Genomic DNA, 23,484 nt, shown 5'->3' on the forward strand with positions numbered 1-23,484 from the left:
TACTATGTAGCAAAATACATGGACACATAAATATAGTCCAGTTTACAATAGGTAGAATAGTTACACTGATTCTTTGCAAACTTAGATATTCATTATTATTTTGTCTACTACTCGCTCTTTCACTTTTTAAGCACTGTGCATTGTATTTCTATTTTGGCATATGTCATTTTGGCTATGTGCTTATATCCGCCTGTCCATAAATAAAGATTTCCCTGTATTTTATTTCCAATCTGTTGAAATCAATCAAGGCAGGAAGCCTAGAATATGACATTTTATGTATCTTCACAGCAATCTACTTATGGCATTCATCATCAGAAACTGTTTTCAAATGCCACTTCTCATTTATTTGATTTGATGAGCAAAGTGGAATCAAATTTCACTACACTGAACTAGAGAAAAGTTTTTCCTCTAAAACTGTCTAGAATTCCTAAAATGCTGCATCATTCCCTTTGCAAATACTGTGTCTGCAGACATTTGGTATCATATTTGGAAATAGTTAGTCGTAATTCTGTATCTGTAAGAAAATGACAGTGGAATATAGCATAGATAAATAGAAATTGTGATGTGAAATTAAATGGCAGGTTGGTTGGTTTCTATTTCATGTTTTGCAAAAAGGTCAGAACCCAAAGTCATCTTGCATTTGTGTTGGCTCTCCAGTCATATGCTTGTATAACTTCACTGCCTTCATTGTTTATAATAGTTGTAAATTCATATTTTCAGTAGCATAAAATCACAAATACAATTTGCATAAAATACAGAAGTGCTGGGGACAGTTGAATCTAGTTTAACTTCATTCATGTTGTAAGCTACTAAATAAATCCAGGAGTGTGGTAATGGAGATATTCTCATTTGTTAAAAATATTGGATACAATGAAAATTGAGCTTTCTGGAAAAGGGAGACTTTATCCACTAAAATGTTCCATATGATTCCATTATTTCTAAAGAAGTACTGAGTAAAGGACTATATTTGTGATTTAAGACTGAATTCTGTAAGTTCCTATATTCAAAAGATTTGTCATTTTCCTAACAGAAATAATGATACAATGCTCTATTAATTTAAAATCTTCCAGTAAATTTCAGATTCCTAGAAGGATTATTTCTTTATTCACACATTACCACAATGAGATATTATTTCGTAAAAATTTCATGTATTGTAATTCACAGGAATGCAGATCTTGCTCACCTCTCTCCCAGGCAGAAGTATATACTGCTTTCTGTAAAAAGCTTTTCTTTCATGGCCAACTGTGTGTTGAATCCTGCTGGCTTCCTCCCTCATGCAGAAGGGTGAAGCTTTACAAACACAGTCTTAGATAAAACAACTGCAGTAACATTAGAGTGGATCCTGTTAGCACAGGAACTGAGTATTTGATTGTACCAGTTACTGATGTTGGAAATTGAGAATGCCTAATATTACTGAACAGAAATTACATAGGGAAAGAAGGAGATAATTTTATATAGGCCAAGAGTTGAAAGAATCCATTTGAGGATGTGAAAAAAAGGCTTGTCTAACATATTGAATCCCACCTCTAAAATATTAAATCCCACTTCTAGGGGTCCTTGTGAGCTATCCTGGGCATTAACTTGACTCAAGAACCTTGTTTAAAGGTAACCCTGATTGGGATATATCTCTAAGGAGTGATAAAGGTTCATTTATCTGTATCCATGTATAGGTGCTGATGGCAAACTGTCAAAGGCTAGGAATCCCTCCTCAGAGAGTTCCTATCCCAAACCACAATATTGGTTCACTTTCATGCTGTTGAGTATTACAACACAAAGATGCAGTATCTCAAATTATTTTTACTTCTTCAAAAGCTAGTGTACAAGTTTTTAGTCTATTTCATTTTGAGTCTGAACTGTGGAACTTCACTGGCATCATCTAGTTTGAATCAATTCATGTATTTCACAAGAGAATTATTATTTAATGGCAGAGTTATAGTTCCAGTGATTTATCAAAAGCCTCTAAGTTGGCCAGCTCCTTCCCAAACATCTCCCCATCAAATATTCTTACATTATACTAGCACATACTCTACCAGTTAAAAAGTACCATTAGGAAAGAAAAGAAAATGTATAGGAAAATATGATGTGCTAAATCTAAATTAATAGATCCTACTCAAAGACTTTCTGTTTCTTACGATCTTTTAGGATAGGCTACAGAACACACTTCTGTACAGAGTCAGTCATTAGTGATGTTTAAAGACGATTAACTCTTTCTTGCACCTTTCTGCTTTGGCTTTAGAGAGCCCATTGTATTCCTGTAACCACTCTTGATAATAAAAGCTTGGATGCATCTTTCACCAAAAACAAAACCCAAAGAACAAAAAGAGAGAAAGGAAGAACAAAACAAAAAACCACACACAACCAGAGAGCACAAGGGAGCAAGAAGTACTTCTGTTCTTCAATTCTTGCAATGTTCTGCTGCCTTGTATTACTGCAGCTGTAAGAGCAGCCAGGGGGCAGATGTTAATGTTGATAACCCAGGGTCTCTTGCCAGCAGCTTCCTGCAGGTGCAGGAAGAGATTGGTCAAAGGCTAATGCAGTCTATTCATTAATGTCATGTTTTCCTGTACCTAACCCCAGTGACCTCTCAGTGGTGAACATCACACTTCCCTTGGGTAGCTTGTTAACCCAAGAGTCAGGCTTTTGTGGCTTCAATCTTAACACTTTGTAGTTCTCAGCCTAAACCACATTAAAGCGCTATTCTCTACAGGCTTTTGAGCAAAAAGCTGTGTGGCTTTCCATGGGTGTTGACACAGTGAAACTGGAATTAATTTTTTTGCACTAATATCAATTTGAAAAACTCCCAGTTAATGAGAGTCTTTGTTGGCTTTAAAGGTTGTCGTTTAGATACAGGCTCTGTACTGTTGGATCCCAGAAACCTTAAAAAAATTCTCACACTGTACTTGAGCCTTCGTCATATCATAGGAACCCTACATAATTTGGAAGGCACTAAAGGACATTTATTTCCCAAAAACAAGCATTGTGTGCTGGTTTGGGTTTTTGGGTTTTTTTCAGGAACCTGATCCAGCTTTATCAGCATGAAGAGAACAGATGACATTTTATGGAAACTTTGATTTCATATCTTTAAAATGAACATGTTCAAGAATATTAACCAATATAAAAAGTTTAAAAAATTGAGCATAAATAGGTAAAGATTATGAAGATTTCCAGTATATGTATTATTAATCTCCTTGGCCACAGAATAGGAATTAGGACAGGGTCATATATCTGTGTTGTAAATATTTCTTATAGAGAAAAATTACATCAGAGTTTCTCATATACAAACCTAATTAAACTGCTTGTAAGATACGTACCCCTGTGTATATCAATTTTTCCATGAGTGCTACCTGTAGAAGGTTACTAAAGTGTAAATCATAGTACATCAAGACCTCTATGCTTCAGAAATCTGGTGTTAAAGTATAGTGCAACTGAAAGCTGAGAAGTTGGTAATGAGTTAATCCTGTCTGCTTCATAAAATGTGTTGCATCATGCTTTCAGGTGGGTGCATGTACTTTAAGTAAATTACACTTCATGTTGCTTGAAAGTAATGAATGCTAATGATAGATAATGATGTTTTGTTTCCAATTAGCACTGCCAAGAGAGTCAGTGGTTTCTAGAGCTCATGATCACTGTATTTTCCAGGAACAGTCTGAGAACTATAAAATTATATAAACAAGTATTATTTATGCTGAATGCATTTGCTGATTGCTCCCTTCTCAGTTGGCCATAATGCAAATGCAACTACATCTCTCTGTAGTTCAGTAATTTAAAAAAAAAAAAAGGACCTCATGTTTGTAAAGCCATAGTGTATCACACATTTTTTATAAACATCATCCATTGTTTACTTTGTCATAAAACAAAGAAAAATGTCTACAACAAAGTGCATATCATAGATTATAGTGAGTATTCAGAGAGGTTTAAAATAAATCAGATCAGATAAGCAGTCTGGCCCACAAAACATGAGTTTAAGTCTGGTATTTCATAGTAAGAAATAAGTTTTATTCACTTACATATTCTTCAAAATACTCTTCAATATGAGTTGGCTAGGAATTTGAAATGCCGTTTTGGCTCAAATCTATGTTCAGGGAAATAAAGTTGGAGGACTTAGATGACAATCATCTGTTGTGTCTTTTCAGGAATGTGTTAAGTATTGTGCTCACATACTTAAAATATGCGGTATGTAACAAATCACTTCCTGTTATAGTAATACAGCTTGTTTCTTATTTCATGATTGTTTGTGTATTAGCTTAGTATTCTGTTGATAGTTTATTTCAGTTCGGAATGTTCGCTGCAGGATTTTTATCTCACATGCTTATTATCTCTATGATTGTGTCTTTCTTTCTCAAATAAAAACGTACAACACCAATAATGTAGCAGTGAATCTTTTACCTGCTCTTGCAAGTCTTTTGTTCTGCTGGATGTTAAGTTGATGGGTAATAGCCCAAGGCCCTCATCAGTGATCACTGAAAGCAGTCCTGCTGTTTATAAGTTACTGGCCTTTGAATTGGCCTCCTTTTAAAGCTAACCATTGAAGGCAGCTGCTTTGGTTTGCAAAACATATCGGGAAGAAATATTAGCATCTTACCTGCTGGCAGAAGATAGGAGTTCTTGTATTTCTTTTCTTTTAACACCACTCACTAGTCCTCCTCTACCCAGGAAAGGACGCAATATGCCAAAATGCAACTTCTAAAATTACCTTTTCATAGGGTTGTCAGCCAGAGCTGGGTGGTATGTCATGTGTCTGTTCTCAACAGTGCAAGTCATTTCTTACATCTAAGCCAAGAGCTTTGTAGCTATGACTAGATAAATGATTTAACCCTGATGCTGCAGTGCTTTACTTCACCTTACATAATCCTGTAATTTAATTTAATTGACTACTAAAATAATTGCAAAATAGTTCAGAATTACTATTGTGTTCTACAAATAAAATATGTATTCTTCTGTTTGCTCCTTGCACCATTTCAATAGGAGGGTTTGTATATTTAAATAATTAATTTTCAAGCAACTGGGATTTCATTAATGGTTTCCATTTTCCAGGAAGCCTTGACTGTGATTGTGTCCTGTAGAGCTCAGCTGACATTGGAAAAAGTCTTGATTAAAGTGTTAATTTCATTCACGTTATTCTAATGTCCATTCTCTGCAACTGCTTTATCAAATGAATTTCATCTGTCTGAGATGCTGGTGTTATTGGAATTCGTTCAGTCACATGAATGACTTCTGACCAAACTACTGAATTAATGCACAACAATTATATTTTCAGTTAAAAAAAAAAAAAAAAAAAAAAAACAAAAAAAAAAAAAAACCAAACCCAAACCAAATCCATGGATGTTTGTAGTCAAAAACATGAGACCTATCTCCAGCCGTTTAGGGGATGACATGACCCAAGTAAAAACAGCTTTGCTATCAGTAATCAGATACATGCAGTCAGTATTCTCGGGTGAGATGGAGAGCATGAATTATTTTCAGAAATTATTCCAAGAATAGTTATGGATATCTATTAAGTTCAAGAAATTAAAAATCTGATTACAGGCTGTTTGTGAACAAAGTTAAAATTAGGTTAAAATAATTGTTATAGATTGCTTGTTTATCTCTATTGCACTTCTGAAATATTTCTACTTGCACTCCACTGTCAAGTAAGCTTCTCCCTCAAGTGTAAATTAAGATTTTAAAAACAATAATCCAATATGGAAAATGGCCTGAGCAATAACATTATAATTATAGCAATATTGAGCTGCTTGTCTGCTTCTGTTCATTTTCCAAGAGTCTGTCTCACACAGTATCCAGGAAAAAAAGCAGAAGTAACAGCAACTAAAACTATCAACAGCGAAAGTGTACGTTTTCTGTTTGGTTCACTGCAGATTGAAGAAAGACAATATAGTGTAGTTCATGGTGTTTGCAGATTTTTTTTCTGGGCAGAGACTGATTTTTGTATGTTTACCTGTTACCTGAGAATAGAAGTATCCTGATCTTGCATTTGGTACTAGGTACCAAAAACACAGTGCAAACTATAAATAATAATAAGCAGTGAAGCAAAAATGTGAAAAATTCTCTTCCCATTTAATTATGTCTCAGAGGTGGAATTTTCTGGATGCCCACTCCACCTAATAGCTGGAAATTGCTGATTATCAGGATGCAACTATTATCTGAAGTATTTTGATAGCATATTAATATGACTATACATAATTTTTTGAAACAGTGGGAAAGTGAGTTTGAGTGGGAATATGCTTTATTCTTTAGGATCAAAGCTGAAAACCTGTCAGTGTTTTTGGTAAAGTTAAGTAGTTTCCAGGTTCCATGCCATATAATACAGTCAGTTTTGTGAAAACAAACTATGCTATACAAACTACGAGTTTGGTAACGCATAAATGTTTAGAATGACAGATAAATGAGGATGACACGCCTTTTGTTGGTTTAACAACACTGAATGATACAGTGGTCTTTTTTCAGACCTCATTTTGGCAGGTAGAATTTCTCTCAGTCTTTGTCACATCTCCAGGTGCATGTATTTAGGATGAAATTTGTTTTGTGCTAAGTAATTAAGAAATGTGATGGTACATTTTCTTTTATAGCTCTAAATATTCGCTGTGCCTGAAACTAGCTGGTCTATGCTATCGTATGAAACTGTTAAAATGCCTTTTATTTTGTGAGCTCTGATTTTGTTTTGAGTTGGTTACACGTGATAATAGTGACATGGCTATCTGAATCTGTTACAGTGTGCCTGAATATTATGACTATGGTCACGGAACAAGTGAAGAGGCTTATGACAGCTACGGTAAGGTCTCTTCTATCTTCTGCAAATGTATGAAATCAAAGGAAAATATCTATCACTGGCAATTCAGAAATTATTTCTATACCCTTTTCTTTATTTCTCTCATTTTACAAAGGCCAAACAAAATAGATTTGTGTAACTTCAGGGTGAGTTTTGATGTAGGACCAGAAAATTGGACTGATGAATTTCAATCAAAATTACAAAGCAAATTACTCACAGTCACAGGTCAGTTTAACGGCAACACAAAAGTTTCTATTTGTGCTTGAATATCTTTCACAGTATTAAATTTCAGTCTGCTTGATGTGCCAACAATACTGTGCATCTGCTACGGTCATGTGCATCATTTCAACCAGCAAGATTTGTGAAATTTAGAAATACAGACTTAATCAAAGTGGAAATAAAGAGAGGGTGCTGTATCACCATGGGAACCCCTACTGCACCAAGGTGTCATGCCACATTAGGCAGTATGAGTAGAGGAAGGGCTGTAGTCTTTGCACTTCCCCACTAAGTCTATGTCTGAGGTGGGACAGTTCTACTTCATGGGTACGAGAGGCACGAAAGGAAGAGAAGTGTAGCTCCCATGAGTAAAAACCATTTTCTAGATCTGTCATTTGCTGTTAGTGATGTATTTCAATAACTAGAGTCTAGACCATGTTTTCCTATTAATAATTATCAGTACATTGTGTCAGGTGGCACAGTGAATCTCACTCAGAGATTTTCACTGAAATAACAGAGCAAAGCTGACTATTGTCTGCTTAAAGAGTGACCCTAATATTCAGCAGAGATGTCATGCCTGATTTACTGCTTCTAAAGTATCCTAAGTCTACATGGTGACTTCCACAGCATTGTGAAAATGAGAGCTGCTGGAAATGATGCTGCAAATGGAAGTTACACTAAGGGATTATATAAGGGTTGCTGCGTGAAATAAATAATTTTATTTATACAGCTGTGAAGCAAATGTCACTAATGCAAACTTGCAGTTTCCTTTGTATTGGTACAGAAATAGACATTACTGAGATGTTGTCAAAATGATTGCATTGCATAATCAGAAATAACTTATTTTTTTGTACAATCAGTTCTCACAATATATTTGGATGATACAATGTGCAGTGAAGCATATTTTCAATGCTAGGCAAATAATAGCTTATCCATATGAATGTGAGTGGTTCAGTTATCCTTTGTTTTGCTTCCTTTTTACATATACATTTTTAATAGTTGTAGTGGAAGATTCCCTCTCCACTGCTGTCCTGAATGCACCACTAAGCTTTTGGGGAATGCAGAAAAGAATAGTCTGAGCTCAGCAGTAGGAATTACTCACTGTTTAACTTTTAATTACACTCCACCATGCTGAATCTCCATGTATTTGGGCAAGACATTTAAAGTAGTGTCACTTTCCTTCCAATCCCTCATTTGTAAAACTAGAAGAATATTACTTGTTTTCCCAGCAGGGATTTTGAATGGACTAATTAGCTAAGGCTTACAAAGTGTTCACAGAGTGGCATCATGACTAAATTTATGCTCTGCATGAAACTCCTTTTTTTTTATTTTCCATTCAGCAGCTGAAACAAACCCAATGTGCCTGGGTTTTTTTGCTAGACTTAAAATACATGACTGATAACTGTGGACTTGCTTTGTTTTTTGCTTGAACTATTTTCTGAGTTGGCATTTGAATACAAAGACCCTCAGGTTATCAATAATCTGGAATAAGCTTAAAGTTTGATAATATTTCATACTGCAATTTTGCTACTTTCTGAAAGCGGATACATTTACATACAACTGTTTATGCTACTCTTGGTTCACTTACTTTGGGAATTAGTAAATTTGCCACTTTCATGCCTTGGAAATCTGTGCAAGAACTTCTGTCCTTCCTAAGTCACCACTATTTATCTGAGGAGGTAATTAGAGTACACAGAGCTATAGAGCTATAGAATATATGCTTAACTTGTCAGTTTTTGAGTTCTTGCTGCATACACTGATGTTCTCTCTCTCTAGTATCTATCACCTTATCCTCACCTAACTTTACCCTAATTCTCTGTTTCCAGTTCTCTATTTTTTCACGATATTTTGTAATTTTTGTAACTCATTGTGAGTATCCTGAATCCATCCCACTGTATAAAATCAGCTGTCCCTTAATTTTTCACCATCCTGCAGAAATTGACAGTTTTTCTTTTATTTGAGTTGTATGTCACACCTTGTTGTGCCTTCCATAACAAGGCTCTTTTCCTCCTTTACAATTCTTTCTGGAATACCTCTGTAATTCCAAATTTTCCCAAACTCTGAATAAGACCACAGACAAATGGTACATGAATATAGTCTTGTTGTCAACTTTTAGGCGTTTTGTGCAAAACTTGTCTTTTCTCCCTTATCCTTTTCTATAACAATATCTGAATTATTAAAAATTTACTAGCTTGGCATTTTTTTACTTTTTTCCATGCATCCTCTTGCTTCCAACTTGCCTTTAGGGAGGACAGTTTTCAATCCTGAGAACATTTTCTTTTGTTTTTTGTGAAATAGATTCAATGAAATAGTAATGCTTCTTCATGCTTACAGTCTTTTTAAAGTATAAAATAAAGTTCTCTGTAGCTTCTTAAGTACAGAGCACAACAGTAGTCCTGTATGAGCTGCTTACTGGCTTTTCTTGCTATCTCTACTCCTGAGAAGTAGCAGGTGGTATACGTCTTGTGGGTTCATCTCTGCTCCTTTTAAAAGAACTTTTGGACAATTCTGATTGGGGAAACTGTTTCTTCAGAAGATCATAAGATTTATGTATTTATGGATTTTTCACAGTATACTTCCAAAGATCAGAGAGATATTTCAGAGCAGAGCCCACCTGAAAAACATTTAATTCTCAGGAAGTTCACATCTCTTTGATTAGATGGAGGTACTAAACAAGGAAGACTCTAAGTCACTTGTCATAGATTTGTCAAGATGGATTCCTAAGCAGCATTCACTGCTGTAAAATCTATAACTTAACTGCATTAACTCCGTGCTCAGTTTATTTTGTGAAGGTTCATAAGAATTCCATCCCCTCCAAATCCAGCCAAGGAATCTCCCAAGACAATAGGAAGATCAGGGATGTATGTAAAATCGCACTATCCATGATTAAGGGATGTTCCATGAATGAAAATTTGCAGTACAGAACCCCCTCATGAAGTTAGACATTTAATTCTGTTGTGATTTGACATGTTTGTCACCCAGTCTCTCAGAAGGATCAACGTAGAGACACTTCACAGCATTCCCTGCAGCAGTGTCTGAGCACATGGAAATACAGTACTCAGGAATTATGAGATTCCTACAATTGTTTTATAAGATCAGGATTATGCAGCTACTGCTAGAGAATTTTGAGGATCGCTGTTCCAGGCTGAGGAACATAAATTTAGAACATATGCCTGAAAATCTTGGGAATGTAGCTCTTACAGGCTTCTCCATGTGCATTGGAAAGAAGTATCTTTAGAAGGCATTTTAAAAATAAAAGACTAGTAATTTAAAGTACTGTAGAAGTTTTCAAAAATGTAAAGCGTCCTCACCTCTAATCACACTCAACAAACATTTATGATGCTTCTGTCACTGAAGTTTTGATACCTGCAGATAAGTCTAAACTAAAGTAACAAGGTCATGTTAACTTGATGCTTATGTTTTAAAAGAGAAAGCATGAAATTTGATTAATTTATGAAGAAATGGTTTATATTATTTGCTCTCATTATACATTAGTAATTTTGTGGTTTCCCTTCTGGCACTGTTGTCATCTGAAAAGACATCTAGTGAAAACATGAATTTAACTATTCATGTCTCACAGATCAATTAGGATAAAACACCTAAAGTTTGGTAACTATGAATCTTTCCTGCTCATATATAATGTCATGTCCAACTCCAAAAAGCATCTTTCTTGAACAGGACCAGTGTAAATAAAAAGCCCTTTGTAATCAATTCATGTTCTTATTTCTTTCTCCTTTTCCCTGTTGTTTATTTTTAGAGGAAACAGCATTCTTGATTCAAGTTAGGCCGCATTAGAGAGGTAACAGAGAAGACTATATGACTTGCAGGCAAGGCAGAACCAAGGAGCTGTATTTATTAAATCTGACCTGCTTCACTCTTTTTTCATCTGAACCCTTTTTTGTCCTTGTGCTGATCAGAGCATTCCAAACTTTGTTTATCAGCCACTCTTTCTGTCTTAATTCTCCCAAAGGCTGGAGACTCCAGCAGTGAGCTCTGCCAGTTGCTGTTACAGAAGGTTCAAGAGGTTTCTGCCCCTGCTTCCAAAGGGAGACTGCCACAGTAGTGAGTGTGCCTCTTGCCAGACACCACAGTTCACAGCTTTCTGCATATCCTGCCTTGTGTATTACCTGAAAATTATGGCCATTATGTTTTTATGTCAGGTCATGAACTGCAGTACTGAGAGACCAGTACACTCAGACTTCTTGTTGCTACTACCAAAAAAGCAGAAACCCTAGACAGAGAGTGAAAGGATGGGTGGAAGTCTATAACCTCCTAAACCACCACAATTAAATTAGGATAACACCATCTGCCAAAGGCCTTAGGCAAGAGTTAGGAAGGTTAATCTGTAGCTTGCCACCTACACAAAGAGGGAGACATAAATGAACTCTAGTGACATTACTGCTGTTTTTCAGGAGAAACTTGAAAGGCTTTTTTACTGAATGCTCTGCCATTGCATTAAGGACTCATTATTTAAATATTTTGTGTCTTCACCAAAAAATTACAGCTGTTTAGATTTTCTCAAATGACTATGTCTTTTTGATGCATATTCTACTCCAGCGTTAGGTACTGGTAAAGAACTGGGTATTTGTTTTTAGGATATTTCCATCTTTAATTAAAATTGGAGAGTGTAATTGTTTGGTGTAATTCCTTTTAATGTAAGACATCATCTAACTTGTAAAATGCTGTCACAATGATTTAACTATTTCACAAGTAATTCCCTGCCGGTCACTCCATATAAGAGCTTTGCAATTGTTATAGCAATTAGTTTACTAAATAATCCTCTACAGAGATGGCACTTCATAAACAAAATCTTTATAGACTTTTATAGCTAACAATTAAAAATGTATAGCAATATTCTACTACTCTTTTATTATATTATTTTTTTATTCTGTTTGCCCTAAGTATTTCATCTAGTAAATTAAGTTTTTCTACAATAACAATAATAGTTTCTGCTGAAAAAGTAAAAGTAAGTATGTCATGATGAAATTAGCAGGGGAAAGTGTGTATGGAGGGTTCAAACCTCTAGAATTCTGATAAGTAGCTTGATTGAAGAGATGTTACCTTAGGAGACATGAATTCTCATACTTCAGTAAAAGACATAAACATGGTTATGTCATGAAGAAACTCAAAGAACTGTCACGCTAATGAAATAAACCTTCTGTGACAATGACAAACTAAAATGAAGCCATGTCACAATGTATACAGAGAAAAAAACACTTGTGAATTTTGAAGAAGTACTTCATAGCAATTGCTCTGCAGATGGAGATATGAGGTTTTTTCAGCTTTTGAGTCCAAGCTCCTTCCTCATTTTTAATAACTTCGGTATTGTAGATTATTGGTCCTAATATTCATTATGCTCAGCACGCTATGGGTTTCTGGCCCTGTATTTTTTTTCTAGGCTATTCTCATTTAAATATTCAAATGTAAGAAATCAAGTGCTCAAATAATTCATAATTACTGATTTGGAGAGGTAAGAAACACAGGTCAGATTCCAATCATTACAGTGCTTGACCTCACATGGCATGTGATTACAAACAATGTCTTTACCAACAATAATTAACAATGTGCACCAATGTTTCCTTTATATCATCTGAGGGTATACATCTGGTGTCTCCTAGAAAATATCATGGCACCATACCAAAGAAAACTTTCGTTGGTGTCTGGGTCTTAAAATCATCATGGAATGAACAATAAAATCATAGAATACTTTGGATTTGAAGGGACTTTAAAGATCGTGTTGTTTCAACCCACCTGCCATGGATGAGACATGGACCAGGTTGCTCAGAGCTCCATCCAGCCTGGCCTGGAGCACTGTCATGGATAGGGCAATCACAAGTTCTCTGGGCAGCTCATTGCCTCACCACCCTCACAGTAAAGACTTTCTTCCTAATATATAATCTAAACTTGCTCTCTTTCTGTTTGAAGCTATTTCTCCCTCTCCTGTCATTACATGCTCTTGCAAAAGTCCCTCTCCATCTTTCCTGTAAGTTTCTTCAGATACTGAAAGGCTGCAATTAGTTCACCCTTAAGCCTTCTCTTTTTCAGGCTGAACAATCACAGTTTTTGTAGCTTTTCCTTATAGGAGAGGTCCTCCATCCCTCTAATGATCTTGTGTCCCTCCTCTGGACTCACTCCAACAGGTCCATGTCCTCCCTGTGCTGGCACCCCAGATGCAACCCTGCAGGTGGGGTCTCAGCAGAGTGGAGCAGAGGGGTAGGATCCCCTCCCTGGCCCTGTTGGCCACGCTGCTTTTGATGCAGCCCAGGATACAGTTGGATTTCTGGGCTATGAGGACACAAGGCTGGTTCATGTCCAGCCTTTCCTCCACCAGCACCCCCAAGTCCTGCTGGGCAGGGCTGCTCTTCATCTGTTCCTCCCCCAGCCTGGATTGATATCGGGGATTGCCCTGACCCAGGTGCAGAACCTTGCACTTGTAAAAGTGCATGAGATTTCCCAGGGCCACTTCTCGAGCTTGTCCAGGTCCCTCTGGATGCCATCCTGTCCTTCAGGTGTGTCAGCAGCACCACTGAGCTCGGTGTCATCTGCAGACCTGCTGCGGGTACACTCGATCCCTTTGCCTCTGTCATTAATGAAGATATTAAATAACTCTGGTTCCAATACAGACTCCTGAGGGACACCACTTACCACTCATGTTCATCAGGACTCTGAGCCATTGACTACTATCCTCTGGATTTGGCTTTCCAACCACTTCCTAATCCATCTTATTATTAATTAGGCATCTCAGAGGCAATAAGGCACAGATTCTACCATTCTGGTGCAGGTTTTGTAGTGTTTTGACAGAGCACCTGGCTGGCTGTTTAACACATGCTGGGTGCTTCTACATTAGCATGGGAGCAGGAGTTTTCTTCAGAAGCAGATTTACCCATTGTCTGCATGAATGGGTCTTCTTTCCACATCACTGAGTGGGTTCAAGGTACATAAATTTTAGTTTGAAATTAAAGCAAAAGATGCAATCCCAACTGTTTGAGATATTTCACTTTACTTCCAGAGGCTCAAACTAGGGCCAGTCTGAAATGAAAGTGACCTGAAAAATTCCCTGTGCAGTTCATCCCTATTGGTGTGCACTGTGTGCTAATATTGATGCAGCACCTGCATCCTGATGCCCCCCAAGCCTTCCCTAGTAACAGCCTTGCTACATGTGCCATAGTTCTGAGGAGTGTGTCATGCTCCTGCATGACCATCTTCATTTTGGGCTGACTGAGGCATCTGTTCTCTTGCTGAGCATGAGGAAGATGTACACCCAGCCCTGGGAACTCAGAAGTGCTCCTGAATCTTCCTGTACAGCACTCAATTTTTTATTCCACTGGAAACAAGAGGCATTGAAGATTTCTACTCCATATGGACAGAAGATACACCAAATAAATTGCCATCCTTTAACCTTCTAGTTCAATCATTCCTATACTTACTGATAGCAGCATTCCTACTGTGGGACAGAATGAACTGACAAAAGCATTTTCTTGATTTTCTGCAAAATTTTATCAATTCTTTTACTGAAGGAATCACCTTAGTTGTATCTCAAGTGGCATTCATTCCCTCAGAGGAGATTTATGATTTTCATAAGAGTAAAATTTTGAAAGTTTGCAGGGAAAGGAGCACATTTTAAATTAATCTCTGGTGACTAATGTGGGGATGATACTAGAGCTACTGCTGTTTTGTCAAATCAGTGTTTTAATTAGACTATAATTCTTTAGAAAGTCCCATATTTAAACTTATCCCATTCTTTTAACTGTCTGTATATCCTAAAACTTTTGTAGTCCAGTTATGCTATGAAAATGAAAAAAATTCTGCATGTAGCACAAGATTGGTTTTAATTTATAGCAACTTATTGTGCTTCCTCTACTACTTCTGAATTATAAATCATTTTCTATGACAGAATAAGTAAATCATGCAAAACTTTCCTATGTAATATTTCAAATGGTAATTTCACTGTCTTGTGCCATGGGAACTGTAGAGTTGGAGAATCTGAGACAAAAGTCCTGTAATATTGATGTGCATCTATTTAATTCCAGATGCAGTATATAACTGTGTGTTTCATGTTGCGTGACCATAAAGTAATGGAAAATTAATTTTTACTGAAAATAAGTGAAAAATAAAACACTGTAGCATTCACACTCACCTCAAAACAGCACTGGTAAGAGTCTTATTCCTCCTGGCATTGCAGTTTCCCAAACTAGTTGTCTGTGTACTCTGATGCTGCTCCTTCCCTGTCTCTGGCAGGTGTTCACTACAAAAGTGGCTGCAGCCTTCTCAGCAATCATTTTCTGCAGTGGTCATTACTGCAACTCTCGCTGACATTACTGAACCTGCAGGCAGGGCTGGCAGAGGGGGCTGCACAGGCACTTCTTGTCTGCTCCATTGCTGTCACTGGAGGATTTCTGTGATCCTCCACTACTGGTTTAAGCCAGGGAAGCTCTCAACCCTAAAGCAGATTTGGAGAAGCCACGCAGTTTAAATGGTTAGCCCTCCTGAAGGGAAGGTACTACCAAGCATAGGGGCAGTAGCTTGGGGTTTTTTGAACAGCATTAGAGCATTAGAAAGGCCACGTTCAGAAAGCAGGCTATTAAACCACATGGTTTTCCATTTATTTCCAGTTTTTAAGCTGTATATATTTCATACTCCAGGTCTAGTAAATTAACTAGAATGGTGTAAGCTTGCTTAATTGGTTTGAGCCTGTGTTTTGAAAACATTTCTTGTCTCCTCAAAACTCCAAATTTCAAATAAGAAAGAGACCATTTGTGATTTGAAAGAGTCGCTTCAGGTCTTCTCACAAAATAATAAACAGCATAGATGTCAAGACAGAAAATCCTGTGTATTTTCCAAGCTTTGCACATAAGCAAAAAGAGACTGGAAGAGTGAAAAAATTGCATGTTGTCCTTAAAAAAAGAAAAAAAAAAAAGTCCGTTCTTACATTTTTATATAAAATATTATATACTCATCCAATTATGACACAAGAAATGTGCAGCTACCTTTTCTGTGTGGATTTTTGGGCTGAAATACTGGCTTTGTCAAAGCTAGTTGAGCTTCAGTCATTACCTTGTGTAGGACAAATTTTCCAGCCATGTGCAAGTAGTATTTTATCTCCATCCGTCTTTCTATGGAGGCTTACTAGAAATACAGCACAAATTGAATTGTCCAAAGAAAGGCATTCTAATTTTTAAGAGTTATCATTTTAAATCTATATCTGGTTTCTATTGGGTCTTTTGCTCAGCACATCTGTATCACTCTTCTCTTACTGCTCAGGCAATTAATTACATCTCAGAACATTCCAGCGAGAGAAGTATTCCTGTCTCATTGTACCAATGAGGAAGCCATGCCACAAAATATTGAACAATTGTCCAAGGTCACTGAGAAAACAAGGAGTAAAGCTAGTAATCCAAATTCCTGTGCAGTGTGCTGTCTCCACATGTATGCAGTAAAAGAGATTTTTTTTTTCTCAGAGGAAAGAAAACTATTTTATTCTGAATCAAAATCAACTGCTGTTTCTAAAACACCAAAAGGTAAATAAAAAATCAAATTGAACCACTACACTATTTGCTGTTATATAAATCTTTACTGTCTAATCAGGATAGCTCTTTCTAATCTTTTCCTAGCTACCTGTCCAAAATAATTGACCATAAATAAATAAAATTGTGCCCAGTAATTGTGGGAATATTCAGATGTTAAATAAGTTTCTGGGAAGAAAAATGATCAGGTCTTGATTAGTACCGGGACTAAACAATGACTATAAATAAAAATAATTAGGAAATAATACAGTTCTATGTAAATCACATGCCATTAATATATATTTTTATTTTTAACTCGTTCATTCTTATGATCTGCCCTTTAAATATTGCATTTTCCCCTCTTTGCATATTTGAAAGTTTTATTCAGTTCTGGAAAATTCCATTATAAGGTTGCAGAATGCTAAATGAAGAGTTGAAAAAAGTATCTGATTATGTTATTTTCTTGAACTTTTACTTAAAGACATTTAGCATGTGATGATAGCAACATGGATAGACCACTGAATTTTTCTGTGCTTTCAGTAATGCATAGATTAAATAGTAAGACAGAAACAACTTCATATGTACCCGTCTCTGTTCTATAAGTGTTACTGTTTTGATCCTGTATTCAAAGAAATTTCTCAGGTTAAAAATTATATGACCTTTTTATATTCTGACTCTCCAGTAAGAAAAAAAATAAAATCTGTGTTTAAACAGGTTAGAACTATGGAGTCTCCTAGCAGTTGATCAGAAAATAAAGGCAGCCTCAAGTAATGTGTCTGTTATGTCTGTAATAAATACTGGAATAATTTCGATAACTCAATTAACATAGTAAAATAAATAAGAGTCTGTCTGAACCATAAAAAGGAGTACAAAAACACTAACATGCAAATCCAATCAGGCATAGACCGAGGGTGCTGATTACCTGTGATAATAAGAATTAATTTTATATCCTAAAGGTGAGCTTCAGATACCAATTCACGGGAGCATATAGCAGATTGAAAGACATATGCAGTGGAATTAAAAGGGCTGAGCCCATGTCTTCACATTTCTTAGTAAAGTAGCTATGTGACCATGGCATCCAAAGCAATCCTTCAGCCCAAACACTCTCAGATTCCTCACCTATAAACTCACTTAAGTTTTCATTATTCTGCAATAACTTACACTTTCAGTTTCTGAAAGCAAAACATAAAATATTTCTCCTTAACTAACAATGGTAATGTTGCCAGTAACACCAAATGCCTGAAAAAACGGAACCCTCTGCCCTCAGTTATTAAGCTTCTTGTATGGATTTCTTTTTAATCATAGTCTTTGACACCTGATAGCACTGGAGACAGTCACAAGTGAAAAGGACAGGGAATGACTGTGGTCTGATAGAGCAGAAGGACTGGATGGAAGTCTGGATGTCACCGAGGGAAGGGGAAGGTTGGACTCCATAGAGTTTCTCTTCACAGGAATGAGAAAAAAGGAAAAGGAATCAGCATTAGAACACAACAACCACCCTGCACCTTTCTTCAGCTCTTGGGCAGTCTCTCGCAGTTTTCCCAATTACCTTTCTCTCTCCAAAGCTACATCTATTGCCTGCTCTTCACCTGAAATGCCTCTCCCTTTCTATTTCATTAACATGTCACTTTCTTAAGATGAAATATGTCCAGGCTCTCTTTCCTTCCCCTTTTGGCACAGTCTTTTAGGGGAAGATCAGGCTTGCTCACTGTTCTCCTGTTCTCACAGTGAAACTCAGCCTGGTAATCAAACTTTCAACCTTTCTGCTGCCCAACGAGCCACCTAAATCCCTGTGTGACTGCTGAGGCAGTCTGTAGGACTCCAGCCTTTTAAGATTGTTCCCAAAGATAGAGATTTCCATTCTCAGGAGCTCCCTTTCTTCCCTTGGTGCTGAAAGAAAAAGGTTAACTTGGAGTTCTGGAAGGAAGACATGAAAGAGCAGCTTTCATGTCAAGGAACCCTTAATTACTAGCAGGTATATTGTTCATTAAAAACCCCTCTAGGAAAATCTAGCAATCTGATTTCTTTTTTGGTGTGGTTGCATCTAGTAATATACTGGCACGTGTGGTTCAGAGACTCTTGATTTTGCTGTTCCTTATCATGCTTTCTCCACAGTAACTATATAATCCTTTACTGCTGTATGAGTGGTAGGCACCAGGATTTTCCCAGTTGAAGGCTGTAGTCTCAAAACTTCCACATCTGTTTTGGCTATGGATTCACCTTTTAATGCAGTACTGTCTATCATGCAATATCAACAGGAGCTGTTAGCTGTCACCTGTCACATTTCAATGATGGTGTTAAAGTTTGAAATCGAGCAAATAGGTCCACCATGTGTCACAAGTTATGATTCAGGTTTTTTTCCATATCAGAAGCTGGTACAGTCATGGGAGCAATTTGCTATAAGAACAGTAAAGGAAAAGCAGTTCCTCCAGTTGGTAATACAAAGTAATTTTTTACTGCATGAGTACTACCAAAAAGACTGTACATTTCATCTTTACATAAAGATGGTTCAATCTGGACAGTGGTGAGGGGACTAAAAAGGAACAAGAAATTGGCTTGTCTTTGTGTTGTGCATTTACGGAATATTTTTACTACTTCAGTCATTTTCATTTATATAAATGAAGCTTCTCTTTTCCGTATAAATTTCTCATGTCCCCAAGGCCTCTCTGCAAATGTAGTAACACTTCAGCAAAGGGTAATTGAAGCTGGAAAAAATTTACAGCAAAATGCCATTTTTAAAGGGTGTAATGATACATACTGCAGAGACAGGATTTTTAAATTCACTATACAGAAACTTATTCCCTGTAGGAATGAGAGACCTGACGATTTAGAACTATATCATATTGGCTGCCACTTCTTCAACCCTTTAGGCAGTAGCTTTCCACAGTAAACTTTGGTTTCATGTGACCATAAAACCCCTGATACTCAAAAAGCGAACATCCTGAAGAACTCAAAGAGAAAGAAAATAAATGAAGTGCACCAAAAAATCACAATAGGAGTGTTTCTTGTTCCATAGCAAGATCAGCTGCTACCAAATCTTTTCCAGAGATGCCCACTCCGTACATGCTCGCTTGAACTCACTTTAGCTCTACAGCTGCTATTCCCCTCATACCTCAAAGCAATGGGATAATGAAGTGCAGTTGCAGAGAAGACATCTTGCAGAGAAGAAATAGCTTTCAGAATTTTAACAGGGTTTCCTTTCTTACTGTCACATATTTTTGCAAAAATCATATTTCATTCCTGGTTAAACCATTTAGTATTTTCTGCCTCGTGATAACTATGTTCTTAGTGACCACAAAAGTCAGCAGTCATTAGCAAAAACAGGCTACCAGCAATTTTGCACTCTGGTGTAATATGATACACTGTGGTTTGTGCATGTCCGTTTTAATCACTCTAAGTAGGATCAGTTGAAGTCAGTGGAAGACAAAATCAGAAATCATTTGATGACCCACTGGGCGATTTAGGAGATAATTCACATTTTGGGTTCAACTGCTGGACCGGGACTGTAGAGAGTTTACTGATTGCACCTTTGGGAGGGTTTAATTCCAGAAATATCATGTCAGGGAAGAAGAAGATTTATAGAAGCATCGTAAAAACTGAATTAGACTTACATTTTTTAGGTTATTCTTTCTGAGCATATTTGATTCAACAAATTTGAAAAAGTGTTGTAAAGATACTGCAAAGTAAAATCTCTTGCTTAATGTTGTAGCTTCACTTCTACACATTTTTCTTCCATTATTTTCTTTCTTTTGGTCTCAAATGGAAGTTAAAAATCAAATCTATCTTTCTTATCTTTTCATGATTCAACTCCTCATCTTGTTACCATATCAACTGCATTAAATGCTATTCAAATTTCTGCTTTAACTTAAGTATTAGAAACTCAAAACATCAAATAAATTCTGAACTGGCAGACTAATGCAGTGATTTTTCCAGAGCTGACTGTACCGCCAACACAGTAGTTATTCATTCTCTGCTGAAAGTGAAGGAGTAAAGGCTTTTTATTTCTTCCCAAGATAGATAGGTTGCCTGTGTAGAGAAGTAGGTTAGTTGTCTGTAAGTTTTTTTGTGGGAGGATAAAGAAGTGGATGATAAAACCATCCTCATTTTGTTTTTCTAAAGCTTTCAGCCAGAACCCTCAAGAATTTTGACAGCCATTAGCAGTGGCATCCCTTTGTTCCTTCAGTTTTAGATATTTACAAAACTTGTTTTTCTCTTCTGTTTGTAGCACAAGAAGAATGGGCCACGACCCGTTCCAGCCTAAAGGCACCACCTCCAAGGTCAGCCAGAGGGGGTTACAGGGAACACCCCTATGGTAGATATTGAAGGTCCTCCTCATCTGTGACCTCCTCTCAAAGACAATTAATAGCCTGTGGTCTCCACATAAACAGCAACAAGACAAGTAATAGTCCATTTCTTTTCTATCCTAGGGATTACTGCTCATTATTATCCTATGTACTACTTGTATTTCCTATAACATTGGCGTGACATTGGCATTAGTATTATTTTATAACACGGACTTAAAAAAAACAGACAAAAAACCTTTGGCAAGCATTGTCTATAAACTATTCAAAGATGATGTTCTGTTGGTTGTATTCATTGCTGTGTGTAACTAAAAAGCATGACACTGTTACAGCTCTTGAGTCTCTCTACATACTAGTTAAGCCTGAGTTTCTGTTTAGGGTTGCTGAAAGACTGTAATATGTTTGGGTTTTTTGGGAGTTTTTTTTTGTTTGGGCTTTTTGTTTTTTTTCCAGCCAGCCAATAATCAAGCTGTAGATAAGATGTTTTAACCTGTCTTTTTTAATATATGTTAGTTTAGATTAAGATGCTCGATATTAAGTTTGTAAATTTAATTTTAAATGATGTTTTAATGGGGTTGAAAACAAGCAGCTACTGTATGTATGTAGCTAACTGAAGTTGTTCAGTGTTTTAACCTGTATTTGTTAAAAAAATCACTTAAAGTTCCATGTGTAAGCTTCTCTAAATAGGAAACCATAATTTTGTCAAATATGTTTGCCATAATTTGTCAATAAAGCTGAAACCTTTTGTAACAAACTAAATTTGGAATTACTTGTTTTCTAGCTTTAAATGCCTGCTTTATTTCTTTTTCAAGAGATGCCTAAAATGTTTTTTATATAAAAATTACAAAAATGAACCCAAGCCTGTTTTAAGATTTTTTGTGTAAGACTTTAAAAGTTGTATTAATAACTTCTGGTTGTTAAATAATATAAAAGTTAACAAACTAAACTGTTACATGAATCATGGTTAGTATCCACTAATGTATAACATGTTAATGGAAAAAAATGCTTTAGAACAATAAATGGATTTTAAACTATCCTTTAAGCTTGATCTTGCTAAACACAAACTCTGATTGACTTGTTTGTATTAGCATGTCTCTCGTGAGAATGTAATGGAGTTTAAAGAGGTAAGATTACCACTTACCACTGTTAGACTGTCTAAATGCTAGTTCTTCAACCTTTGAGTTTCCCCGCACATTAAATATGCCATTCAACATGTAAGCATTGCATAGATTCACCTATTTGTTTTCACTCAGAGGAGTGCGTTGACTGCATTTTTCGTAGTATATAACAATTTGTCTTGATAAACAAATCATCAGTGTCACTGCCCAGCTGTTGGTACTCAACTTCAAAAACTTTATTTGTAATTTTCAGTGCTAAAAATCACCGCCCTTGAAGGCAGTTTAGAGAGCTGATATTTCTTTTGAGACTATCAGACTTGATGGCTGATGATTATTAAGGAAATATGTCGCAGGACTCAAAGGATGACTAAACGTTAAACAGGTAACACTAATAGTAACTCTGTAATTTTGAGTATGCAACAGTAATGTAAAATATTCTCAGTTATTAAGTTACTGATAGTTAAAAAAGTAAACCTACCAAAAGATAACAAATAGGTATATAGGCTATTAAAACAACTAATTAACATTAACTAGTGACAACAAAATTATTCTACAATATATAACCCTCAAGGTAATAAACAGAACTAAAATTAACAATAATAGTAATGCAACTCTTGCTAACAACAAATATATAACCTAAATTTTGATGAAGAAAAAAAAAAACAAAACAGAAGACTTGATGGTAGGGATGCCAAAACTGTTAATCCTTTCAATACAGTCTTTTTGTTTACAGTGGCTTTTTGTCAATGTGATTGGTTTACTTTTTTGATGATGCGACTAAAGTACAGGCCGATTGCTGTTCAGTTTGTGAACAAAATCTCTTGCAGCTGGAGTTGCATGCTAGCTCTTTTTGAATAGTTTATGATGAGTATGTTTTGTCCTTTGAAGTGTTAAAGTGAATTTAGTCGGCTGCATGATGGTTACATTGAGTTTATTCTGTTTCGCTATTTCAGAGACTCACAGGCACTGGACAGCTAAGCAGCAGATCTGCTGGGAAGTGGTCAGGTAAGCTCTGCTGCATCTCAGGAGGTTTTCCTATTCCCTGTTTTCTCTCTGAATTTGCTTTTACTAATGCACGAAAATGTATTCAGCTACAGTTTTAAAATAAATGCCTTTCCAGCAATGTTTCTTTGCGTATCAGCATAGTGATTATGATATAATGGCAATCAAAACATTTACATATATGTTATGATACTCTTCATTTCAATAAAAGAAGTCTTGTCATACAGCCTTTAATGGTAAATATTAAGATGGTGTACTTTATAAATGCTCTTGCTAAAAACATGAGCTTCTGTTTATTAAAAGCATGCCTACATTTTGGCTAGTTACATAGCAAAAAAAATTGCAATGCTAGCTTGTCTTTGCTTCTGAAAACATTTAAAATTTCTTCCTATGAAAAATGTATCTGTATAGAGGCAGGAAGTTTGTCATTTATTCTTAGGCTTGGTAGATTTTTCTTTTTTTATGCTTTAGAAAAGCAGGGACATTTAGGTATTAATACGCAATGGCACAGATGGAGGCATTACTTATATTTATCTGTTAAATACATTTAAACATAAAGGTGTCTCTTGGATGACCTT

At 36.2% G+C, this 23,484-nt stretch overlaps 1 protein-coding gene across 4 annotated transcripts in view; it reads left to right on the forward strand.

Moving 5' to 3' along the window:
* KHDRBS2 (KH RNA binding domain containing, signal transduction associated 2) overlaps positions 1–23,484 on the forward strand; it is a 349,112-nt gene that overhangs the window by 292,199 nt on the left and 33,429 nt on the right. For 3 of the 4 annotated variants that reach the window (XR_015802677.1, XR_015802678.1, XR_015802679.1), the window contains exons 8-10: positions 6,711–6,769; positions 20,711–20,884; positions 22,858–22,909. Coding sequence is in view for 1 of the 4 variants with exons in the window: in XM_088162239.1 (XP_088018365.1) it covers positions 6,711–6,769; positions 20,711–20,808 (157 nt within the window). In the remaining 3 variants the exon portion in view is untranslated. Of the gene's footprint in view, positions 1–6,710; positions 6,770–20,710; positions 21,823–22,857; positions 22,910–23,484 lie in introns of those variants that run through there. The other variant, XM_088162239.1, reaches the window with a different exon arrangement.

This window comes from Sturnus vulgaris, chromosome 3 (assembly GCF_052056855.1).
Source record: "Sturnus vulgaris isolate bStuVul1 chromosome 3, bStuVul1.hap1, whole genome shotgun sequence".
NCBI classification, from domain to species: Eukaryota; Metazoa; Chordata; class Aves; order Passeriformes; family Sturnidae; genus Sturnus; species Sturnus vulgaris.